At 40.4% G+C, this 12458-nt stretch overlaps 1 protein-coding gene across 1 annotated transcript in view; it reads right to left on the bottom strand.

Moving 5' to 3' along the window:
- The window catches only part of LOC126251928 (uridine diphosphate glucose pyrophosphatase NUDT14-like), a 95317-nt gene that overhangs the window by 69775 nt on the left and 13084 nt on the right, over positions 1 to 12458 (bottom strand). Inside the window, exons 2-3 of the mRNA XM_049952679.1 lie at positions 11389 to 11432; positions 11247 to 11311 (exon numbers count right to left, since the gene is read on the bottom strand). Coding sequence (XP_049808636.1) covers positions 11247 to 11311; positions 11389 to 11432 — 109 coding nt within the window. The remainder of the gene's footprint in view (positions 1 to 11246; positions 11312 to 11388; positions 11433 to 12458) is intronic.

Genomic DNA, 12458 nt, shown 5'->3' with positions numbered 1-12458 from the left:
AGTGGTCACGAGGGCGCAATTTCGTTTCCTGAAGGCAGAGTACAAGGGGACGATGCGATGGGGTAATGAGAACAGAACTACAGGTACCAGGTGGGAGAACACAGGGTTTGTGACTAGCCAGTAACTTGCGAGTGACTGGGTAAGGCACTTTCTCCTTTACCCGGGTAACTCGAACAGCCCGCTCATCGAGATACATGGGACAATCCTGAGAGGAGGCGATAAAGCCGCCATTGCAGTTGATATGGCAGGGAGAAGGAGGTGGACAATCGCCCTCATGTGTATCCCTACCACAGGTGACACATTTGGCTGGGTGTCGTCAAGACATTATAGTGGGGTTGAATTGGTGACACTGCTAGTAGTGCATCGGGTTCAGAATGTACAGCCGGACTGTCGTAATTTCATAGCCTGCTTTGAGCTTGGATGGAAGCACCACTCTATCAAAGGGGAGAAAGAGGGTGCGGGTGGGCACTACAGAGGAATCTACCTTTTTGATTAGATGACGGATGGCAGTAACACCCTGATCAGAGAGTTAAGATTGGATTTTGGCCTCAGTTAGACTGTCAAGCAGCCTAGCGTAAATTACACCGTGGGAAGAATTCAAAGTTCTACAGGACTCGACACGAACAGGGTAATTGTGGAGAAGTGACGCAGCGAGCAGTTGTTGTCCTCGAGGATCAGAAGTGGTCTCCAAAAACAAAGTGCCATTCCATAAATGAGAGCAGGATTTCACAGGGCCAGCAATTGCATCAACACCTTTCTGAATAATAAACGGGTTTACTGTGATGAAGGACTGACCGTCTTCAGTACAGGAAACCATGAGGAACTTCGGTGGAGCGTGAAAGGTCTTTGAATTATTAGCCTCATTATGTTTATGTTTTGTAGACGTCGAATGGGAAGATGATTGACCCATCACGAGGAAATCCCCCACGATTGACAACGTCTCCAATGGTGCTCTCCTTCCAACTGGGGGCTCCCTTCACAAGGGGGTGCACCCACCTTAGGTGATTATTCACACCTCAGGTCACACCACCTGAACACCTGACAGAGGAAGGTTGCAACTCAGGCAGCCACTCCTCCATGGGCTTGGCCTGTACCAGGGGTATGTGCAAACCCTACCTGTCAACCTGGGGCTGGGAACTACACATTACCCAGTCACCTGTTATGTGTCAGATGCACGGGTCAGCCTTCGTGAGTGCACGTGGAGGAAGAAGAAAAAAAAAAAGAGGACCCTCAGACACCGAAGTGGAGGAACGAGAGGTGAAGGGAAGCAAAGAAAGGAAAAGGGAGTGAAAAACAAAGGTGAGACTGTTCGTACATCAATGACAGAATGCAGAACATTCTCAATTATACCCCAGACGTGTTCCCCAAGGGTGGGGAAAAAGAATAGTAAGAGGATAGACATGCCACACGGAAGGGAAAAAATGCTGCAAAGGCTGGGACCCCACGGTAGCCAAGCACGAACCCACCAAAGAGTGGAGAGTCCCTTGGGGGGATACGGTTAATGTGGTGCCAGAAGAACATTATGGCAAAACAGAATCATCACGTGCAAAACAAAAATTTGTATTTTTAATACAAGTGTGAACACTGTCTTTCTGTACTGCAGTGAAAGTTAGAAAGCAGACATGAAGATAGATATCTCTGTCACATCCTGGATATCTGGTGGTCAAATAGAATAGTAATGAGGAGCTCTGGAGGACAAGAAATCAGATATGTTTAGAAGACCTGATACATGACAGAAACTAGAGACAGCAGGAGCACACATTACGAAAGTAGAGACAGCAATCTAGAATAAGGTATTTGAATGGAATCCCGAGAGAACAGGTGAGAGATTTATTTATTCTTCAGTGCAGTCTGTTACCTGAAAAGCTAAAATAGGCCATACATTCCACATTTTTTGTGGATGATAGTAAATATATGTATTAATTATTTATTTCTGGTATGTAGTTAAAAAAGAACTGTAATACTAAAATGCTAATACTATACTGCTTGACAACTGCTAAGGAACACACACACCGTAGGACAGGTATAATCAGAGGCAATGAGGTGTAGTAGTAAATTTAACAAAAAAAGGTACACATTTCGTCATATGGAAAATACAGGGTGGCAGACAGATATAACGTTCATCTTTGACTCAGATCAGACTCCCGAGATAAAGATCAATAATGAACTCTCAGCAATGAATATGCCCTCCCCAGCCACTAATGCACATTTTGCAGCTGTTATTTGTACTAGCTACCAAACTATTGAGGAGTCTTTCAAGGATATTGTCCCACTCCTCTCTCAAGGCAGTTTTCACTTCTTGCATAGTTCAGGGAGGGTGTGTTCATTGAGAAACATGTCTGCCAAGAGTCTCTGAGGCGTGCTCTATAGTGTTTAGGTCCAGGAAGTATGTAGACCATTCTATATGTTCAGTATCTTCACTTTCCAGTGTGTCCGAGACCTTAGTGTTGCTGTGTGGGGAGGCATTGTTGCCCATAAACAGGAAGTTGGCAACTACCACACTCCTAAAACGGATGGACATGGTCTGGAATGATCTCCCTGCAATACCGCTGTCCCGTAATGGCACCCCGCGCCGATACATGCAGCAGTGCTCAGCCATTGTGCATAATGCTTGCCCAAACCACAACATCTAGGCCATACAAGTGACTTCCTGAACATTCGGTGGTGTGTAACCTGTTAGCCTATCTCCCCACACTAAATGGTGTGCAGAATCACTTGCCACAGTGAAGTGGTATTCATCAGAGACCATCACTCTGGACCGCTGTAGTTGACTCCAAGCTACACACTTGCTACACCAATTAACTCTTTCTCAACAATGGTATGGTTGAAGTCGGATGCATTTAACAGAATTCCAAGAAGACAAACCAGCTAGATTTAATTGCTGCAAAATGGTTCTGACAGAGAAATGTGTGCCAGTAGCAGTTGAAAGGTCCGCTGCGATCTGCCTAGGAGGGAGATGTCTGTTCCTTTTTGTCACTAGAATTACGTATCAATCCCCTTATGGTGGTGGTTCATCTATAACTACTGGCATGCTTTCACATAGCGTTTCCACATACAATGGCCTTTTTTAATACCAAGATGAAACTTTGGATGTATCCTTTACTGTTGTCCACAGTAGTGACACTTTGACCAGCTTTGAGCCTTTCAACTGCTCGTTCACTATTGTAAGCACTCAAAATGATGTCTTGCAGACATGTTGACGTACCACACAGAATGTTGCATGAATCAGTTCCTCAACAATGATCGTCAAACACTGTAATGCATGAACTGTTGATGCATACAGAGTTTTTGTGCACAGGCTTCGCTGAAGTTAACATGTCCCGCCCTCTACGTTTCCTTTTACTATCACTGGTAGGGTGTCACTTAGCAAATGTCAGTTGCTCCATGGCAACTGGCAGCTGTTCTTTAGCAAGCTTCAGTTGTTCCTTAGCAACTGTCAAGCAGTATACAACTACTTTCTACCACTATGTACAATAAAGACCTTAATCAATTACCCACCTACTAACACTATTGTCAGCGTTACAGAATCTGTTCTGATTTTGTTCATTTATTAGATTACATTTTAACTGTAGGTGGTTGTTTGCAGTACTGGATCTGCCTTCATAATACCTGGTCAACAGCCATATAGCTTTTGGCCACAGCCTTTGTCAGTAAACACACACACACACACACACACACACACACACACACACACACACACACACACAGAGAGAGAGAGAGAGAGAGAGAGAGAGAGAGAGAGAGGCACAATTAAAAGACACTCACATATAGCTTTCGGCCACAACCTCCATCAGTAAGTAACACACACACACACACACACACACACACACACGACCACCGTGGCATAAAACACTTGATTTTAATGGCTGCTTCACTACCCAGGCCATGTGGATTCTTCCCTCCACACCAGCTTTCTGAATTGCATAGATGGCAGCTATCGTTGCAACACATTCTCCTCTCCCATAATTATCCCGGCGTCAACCTACAGTATCATATTGTCCCCACATACTCCACCCAACAGTTTCCATCCCCTCTGTCCTATTATCTCTTCCTTATTCTCATATCTCATCCTGTTTATTTCAGCCCTCTACCAATGCAACTGCCCATCTTTCCCCGATCCTCTCCTTTTTCCCTCACCTCCTTGCCCCAAAACCTCCAGATGTTCCACCTGCTGGCAGCCTAGTCCCTGCACACTCCACCAGAGAGTGTTCGTCTCTCTCCCCACCCATTCATTACTATACGTTCCCCTTCCCCACCGCCTCCAGATTGCCACTTGCATCCTACGTGATGTCACATTCTGGCCCGAGATGCTGGAGTTGTCGGTCAAGTATGTGTGAGGTGGGTGTGCTTGCTTGTGTGGTGTGTGTGTGTGTGTGTGTGTGTGTGTGTGTGTTCTGTAACTGATGAAGGCTGTGGCTGAAAGCTATATGTGAGTGACTTTTAATTGTGCCTGTCTGCAACTTGACGTGTCTTCTCTACGGTAAGTAGTAATCTGCCTTTTTTTACATTGTTAACTGTAATTTATTTTTAATTGTACTGCCATGTGTTGATTGATGTTGTTGAGGCATTTTCTGTTTCTCAAGCCATGTAATATTGTAGAATTTACCTTACTATGTGTAAGGTGATGTGTTTTATACTCATAAAAGATTCCACACAAGCAACTGTAAATTTTAACATTTAGTAATAAGCTAGCAAGAAAATAAAAAAAACACTGATCAGCGTTAAATTAGAATGGATTAGATTAGACATACTTTACATTTGAATAGATCATAGTGAGGAGATCATCCAGAACACAGAACATGTCAGAGAAACAAGAATAAACAATAAATATTTACAAAGAAAAACTAATATGCTAATGCGAATGTGATAGAAAATATTCATTGCTGGATCCATTAACATACAACATAATTGGTTCCCGGATGCTATCTTTATCACTATAACCCATGGTGAGTCAAACAGTTGCACCATTTGGGCTTTAAGAGGCTCATGTAATGAATATTTTACATATTGTTATCTTCCTAGAAAGAGTTAAGACATGATGATACTAGGCCGCTTCACACAAAAGTAGATAAAGATTTTCTACTTTATCTCATCATTTCCAGCGTACAAAAATTTTTGAGAAAATGTGCAAAATTATTTGTAAACTCACAGGACATAACAATCATTCTCAGCAGTAACCAGTCTTGATTTTAAAATGGACTATCAACTGAAGTGGTTGTATGTACTTTGATAAATGGTATACTAGTCAATAAACCAAAAATTATCATCATGCAAACATACTGTGACTTGGGTAAGGTTTCTGACTGTGTGACCCATGGTATTGTCAATATTATGATAAAGATAGATTGCAACTTCCCATACAGCGGAGATGTTGAGTTGCAGACAGGCACAACATAAAGACTACTAAACACATAAGCTTTCAGTGAGGAGGCCTTCTTCTGAAATAAAATTAAACAAACAAACAAACAAACACACACACACACACACACACACACACACACACACACACACACACACACATACGATCATTGTCTCAGGCTGCCAAGGCAAGTCTGTGACATTACTCATATGTGTGTCAGTTGTGTTTGCGGGAATGTGTGGGTGTATGCATTTACATCTACATCTACATGATTACTCTGCTATTCACAATAAAGTGCCTGGCAGAGGGTTCAATGAACCACCTTCAAGTGGTCTCTCTACCATTCCATTCTCCAACAGTGCAGGGAAAAAACGAGCACTTAAATTTTTTTGCGTGAGCCCTTATTTCTCTTATTTTATCGTGATGATCATTTCTCCCTATATAGGTGGGTGCCAACAGAATGTTTCCGCAATCAGAGGAGAAAACTGGTGATTGAAATTTCATGAGAACAATAAAAATGCCTTTGTTTTAATGATTGGCCCTCCAATTCACGTATCATGTTTGTGGCACTATCTTCCCTATTTCACAATAACACAAAACGAGCCGCCCTTCTTTGAACTTTTTTGACGTTATCCGTCAGTCTCACCTGATGTGGATCCCACACCACACAGCAATACTCCAGAATAGGGCGCACAAGCGTGGTGTAAGCAGTCTCTTTACTAGACCTGTTGCACCTTCTAAGTGTTCTGCCAACGAATCACAGTCTTTGGTTTGCTCTACCCACAATATTATCTACGTGATCATTTCACTTTAGGTTATTTGTAATTGTAATCCCTAAGTATTTAGTTGAATTTACACCCTTAAGATTTGTGTGACTTATCGCATAATCGAAATATAGTGGATTTCTTTTAGAACTCATGTGAATAACTTCACACATTTCTTTATTCAGGGTCAATTGGCACTTTTTGCACGATACAGATATCTTATCTAAATCATTTTGCAATTCGTTTTGGTCATCTGATGATTTTATAAGACGGCAAATGACAGCATCATTTGCAAACAATCTAATAGGGCTGGTCAGATTGTTTCCTGTCGTTAATCAGGAACAATAGAGTGCCTATAACACTTCCTTGGGGAACCCTGGATATTACTTCTGTTTTACTCGATGACTTTCATGATTACCTTTCTGACAGGTAATCACAAGTCCAGTCATGCAACTAAAGCAATATTCCGTAGGCATGCAGTTTGGTTAAAAGACACTTGTGACGAACGGTGTTGAAAGCCTTCTGGAAATCTAAAAATTACTTCACGAGTATAAAGAGCTAGATGTGTTTCACAAGAACGATGTTTTCTGAATCCATGCTAACTATGTGTCAATAAATTGTTTTCTTCAAGGTAATTCATAATGTTCAAACACAGTATATATTCCAAAACCCTACTGCAAATTGACGTTAGTGATATGGGCCTGTAATTCAGCGGATTACTCCTATTTCCCTTTTTGGATATTGGTGTGACTTGAGCAATTTTCCAGTCTTTCGGTACGGAACTTTCTGTGAGCAAGCAGTTGTATATAATTGCTAAATATGGAGCTACTGAATCAGCTTACTCTGAAAGGAACTTGACTGGTATACAATTTGGACCAGAGGCCTTGCCTTCATTAAGTGATTTAAGCTGCTTTGCTACATCGAAGATATCTACTTCTATGTTTCTCCTCTTGGCAGTTGTTCTTGACTGGAATTCAGGAATATTTACTTCATCTTCTTTGATGAAGGAGTTTCAGAAAACCTTGTTTAATAACTCTGCTTTTTAGCACTGTCATCAGTGACTTCGCCATTGTTATTGCGCAGTGGAGTTATTGACTGCGTCTTGTCACTGGTGTGCTTTATGTATGACCAGAATCTCTTTGGGTTTTCTGCCAGTTTCCAAGAGAGTTTCGTTATGGAAATCATTAAAAGCATCTTGCATTGAAGTATGCACTATATTTTGAAATTCTGCAACAATTTGCCAATCTTTGGGATTTTGCATTATTTTAAATTTGGCATGGTTTTTTTGTTGCTTCTGCAACAGTGATCTGACCCATTTTGTGTACTATGGGGGATCAGTACCATCACTTATTAATTTATGAGGTATATATCTCTCAGTTGCCATCAATACTATCTCTTTGAAATCATTCCACATCTTTTCTACGCTTATGTGATCAGATTGGAAGGAGTGGAGACTGCCTCTTAAAAAGACGTTAAGAGCGTTTTTATCAGCTTTTTTAAATGTATGTACTTTTTGTTTCTTTTTGATGGTTGCAGGTGTTATGGTATTCAGCCTAGCATCAATTGCCTTGTGGTTGCTAATCGACAAGTTCACCAAGGCACTATTTGTCAAGTCTGGATCATTCCTCAATGTCGACTTGCCATAGATCCCTAAAGTGGTCGGTGGGTCACGTCATCCACAAACAGCCGTTTTCAATCTGTCCCAGGCATATTGGATAAAGTTCATATCTGGAGAACGTGCTGGCCACTCTAGTCTAGCGATGTCGTTATCCTGAAGGAAATCATTCACAAAATGTGCACGATGGGGGCGCGAATTGTCATCCATGGAGACGAATGCCTCGCCAATATGGTTGTACTATTGGTCGAGGGATGGTATTCCAGTATCGTACAGCCGTTACGCGCCTTCCATGACCACCAGCGGCGTACCTCGGCCCCACATAATGCCACTCCAAAACAGTAGGGAACCTCCAGCTTGCTGCACTTGCTTGACAGTTTGACTAAAGCGTTCAGCCTGACTGGGTTGCCTCCAAACACGTCTCTGACAACTGTCTGGTTGAAGGCATATGTGACTCTCATCGGTGAAGAGAATGTGATGTCAATCCTGAGCGGTCCATTCGGCATGTTGTTGGGCCCATCTGTACCGCACTGCATGGTATCGTGGTTGTAGAGATGGACCTTGCCACGGATGTTGGGAGTGAAGTTGTGCATCATGCAGCCTATTGCACGCAGTTGGAGTCATAACACAACATCCTGTGGCTGCACAAAAAGCATTATTCAACATGGTGGCATTGCTGTCAGGGTTCCTCCGAGCCATAATCCGCAGGTAGCTGTCATCTACTGTGGTAGTAGCCCTTGGTCGGCCTGAGCGAGGTATGTCATTGACAGTTCATGTCTCTCTGTATCTCCTCCATGTCCAAAGAACATCTCTTTGGTTCACTCCAAGACACCTGGAAACTTCCCTTGTTGAGAGCCCTTTCCGGCACAAAGTAACAATGCAGACATAATTAAACTGCAGTATTGACGGTCTAGGCACGGTTGAGCTACAGACAACACGAACCATGTACCTCCTTCATGGCGGTATGATTGGAACTGATCAGCTGCTTGACACCCCCCCCCCCCTCCCCCCGCAATAGGTGCTGCTTATGCATGGTTGTTTACATCTTTGGGCGGGTTTAGTGACATCTGTGAACAGTCAAAGGGACTGTGTCTGTGATACAATATCCACAGTCAACATCTATCTTCAGGAGTTCTAGGAACCGGGGTGATGCAAAACTTTTTTTGACAGGTGTATAATATCTAATGTTAGAATAATGAGCTTCTCAGCATTTATTCTTGAATTAATTTCCTTATCTTGACTATCATCTTACATGATTTTTACTCTTGGATATTTGTACTCTTCAGTATGTGCAATTTTTCCTCTCCATCCTTCCAGTACCAAATCTCAATTTATTCCTGCTATTAATGTTTATTTTGTTTTAGCTGTGTTGCGTTCAAGGCCCCATATTTAAACTACTCCATTAATTTATGGGTGATATATTCAATGTTTTCTTCATTTTGTGTCAAAATTAGCAGGTCATCATCACACTGTAGTGAAGATATAGTACCATCATTTATTGGGATTCCATGTTCTTACATGTTTTCTTCCAATTTTCCAACGCTTTTTCTGAATATATTTTATAAAGAGACAGCAATAGGCTAAATCCCTGATGTAATCCCTTTGTAAGTTTAAATCCAGGTGAGAGATAGTTTTGTACTTTTGTTCCTGCAGTAGCATTTTCATATAGGTTCTGAATTTCTTTATTTATGGTAGTATTAATATTACACGACTTTAAAGGCTTCCACAAGCTGCATAATGGTATATCATCAAAAGCTCTTCCTGTGTCTGCAAATACTAAGTGAAGGGTTGATATCAAATACTTTTATTTTACAGCATTTGTTGCAACAAAATATATGGTCTATAGTTAAATCTTCCTGCTCTGATGCTAGCTTGTTTTTTGACCTCATTTTCCCTATATTCTTTCTCTAAAAATGTTTAATAATCTTTGCATAATGTCTGCTAAATATATTAGTCACAGTTATTCCTCTATAACTGTCAACTCATCCTTTTTTTCCTTTCTTATGAATTGCTGATGTAAATCCTACATCAAAATCTTCTGGGGTGGACTAACTATTTAAACATGTTTCAAAAAGGTTTCTTAAAAGTTCATATTATTTATCGTACTATATTTCAACACTTCATTTACGGTTCCTCCAATTCTGCAGCTCTTCCAGTCTGTAAAGATTTGATTGAATCTTTTACCATCTCTAGAAATGTTTCCATAATTTTCTGTTATTTCTGTTTCACTACTAATTGTTTCCAAAAATCCTTCTCTATTTTCTGTCTACAGTTCTTTAAAATATTTTCCCCAAAACTGAATACTAGTGACCTACTAACCATCACCTAAGGTGTTATATGTGTTTTCCTATTGTCCTTAAATGAACACAATGTAGCAGTAAGGAGCTCACATTCTTTTTAAGGCTTTCTTTTTACACTTAGCTTGCAATTTATGCTTTATATTGGCAGATTGCTTCTAAATTTGCTGCAATGTCTCAATGCTTTCGTCCACAATCTCTAAATTACTAACGCTGTTAGAGGTACCCAGACTGCAGGACTGTTGACTTCATGAAGCCCAAGTTTAGTAGAAAACTGGCAGAATGTCAAATGTGAATGAATTCTAGGTAAAGGCACTGAAAAAGCCAAACATCTTGATCATAGAAAACAAGTCAACAATTTGTAAATCACTGACAAAAATATTGTAGAAATACTGTAACACAAATAGTATTTTTCATTGTCATTAAAAAATGAATTTTGTATATTTATGAATCAGTATCGAACGATAGCAGAGGTAAAGGTAACCGCTGGCTGTATACTTAATGTTGAAATCAGTTGCATTATAAGACTGAATTCACAGCGAAGCTTTCATACAATGTCCTTCCTTGGAGCAAACAGACCTACAAAAACATGCTTAATCATTATCAAAACTGTCCTGTCGGTATGTTATGTAACTCTGATTGTGTATTCCATAATACTATGCTTGGATAAACTAAAATGTAGTATTAGTGGCTTCCCTCTTACAGTGATGCAATCGTACTCTCATAGCAGAAAGCTGAGCAGCCAACTGACAGACCGCATCATACAAATTCAGAATGCGGGAATGTAAACTGCTGCTCCAAGTGAGCTGAACAGTGGTTAGTATACTGAACTTACATTCCTAAGGGCTCTAGCAGACATACATCCAGCATGATTTAAGGTTTTGGTGGTGTCCCTGAATTGATTAAACTGAAAGCAAGGACAATTTCTCTAAAAAGTACATTGTTTGTTACCTCTAAAGGACATATGGTCCAAATGCTACACCATAAATTCAAAAATCTTGTTTATGTGCTTTTTGACTGCTTAACACCTCAGTAACGTGGTGCACCGTTGCCTTCACATCTTCCTTTTTCAATTCCATCCATGGATTTTCATTGATGTAAATCAACATTTTTATTCATGTAACCAAATCAATCTTGCAAAATCTAACCAGCTAATTCACATTTTTTTTTTTTTTTTTTTTTTTTACTGGTTGTGACAACTGAATACTTACCTGGTCGAAACTGTCTAACAAATACAAACACTTTCCTTGTCGTGTTGAATAGTAAAACTGCTACACTGAAAATCAGAAAACATTTAATTAAATATAGCAATAAAAGTGCTAAATACATATAGTAAGAGAAGGGCATCTGTACCTGTCATGAATTCTCAATAAATCCCAAGCTTTGCGAATGCCATTCTGTAAAAGAAGATGAATTCTGTGATCACACTGTTCTCTGTCAGAGAAGTTTTCTAAGTACTTTTAACAATCTTAGGGATAGATTATATTCATACTGCAGGAAAAGAAATATCTGCTAGTAACACGAGCTCCCAGAAACTCAACTGATTAATTTTATAACTAGTTCTGTATTAGTTTGCTACCTACAAAATGTTTCATCGGTAACACGATTAAATATACTGATAGTTGCTACTCACCGTATAGCAGAGATGCTGTCGCAGTTAGGTACAACAAAAAGACTGTCAAACATAGTTCTGTCTGGTCCTGACAGCCAGAGACTGTGGTTCTGTATGTGTGGGTTGCATTTGTGTGTGTTGTCTATTCTGATGAAGGCCAGTTTGGGCGAAAGCTTCATTTGACAGTCTTTTTGTTGTGCCTCTCTTTGACTCAGCATCTGCACTATATGGTGAATAGCATCTATCCTTTTCATAACATTATCCTATCCTGGATTTTCCATTAAATATACTGAGTTAATTACAGGGAACACTGTCCATGCTGGCATCAAATAATGGTTCTTTCAGAGCAGTTCCAAAATATTTGATTTTTTTTTTTTTAGGTACACAACCAACCATTTATTTTCTATAATAGTTACATCATTTTACGAATAGATGAATTCTTTATTTTTGCACATAAACGTCATTTTGTTGATGCATTTTTGTAAACATTGTGGCAGTTTTACAACATCCATGCCATACCAACTCGCTGCCATGTCCTTCAGGAAATGATGAACCTCATCTTTCAGCTCATCATCAGAGCAGAACCACTGCCCATACAAATGTTCCTTCAACTCAGGGAACAGGTAGTAGTCGCATGATGCCAAGTCCAGACAATAAGGTGGGAGGGTGATGACATTCCAGTCACCATGCTAACACCATTGCTCAACATTCCTCTTCTCAGGTTCTGAGTGGTCCTGAGTTTTTTGGGCGTTTCACAGTACATGCCAGCATTTATTGTTGTCTGTCGCCACTAGCTTACTGGCAGACTGTG

Source organism: Schistocerca nitens, chromosome 4 (genome assembly GCF_023898315.1).
Source record: "Schistocerca nitens isolate TAMUIC-IGC-003100 chromosome 4, iqSchNite1.1, whole genome shotgun sequence".
NCBI classification, from domain to species: Eukaryota; Metazoa; Arthropoda; class Insecta; order Orthoptera; family Acrididae; genus Schistocerca; species Schistocerca nitens.
Note: the sequence above shows the minus strand (reverse complement) of the source record. Positions and strands in the feature narration are given on the sequence as shown.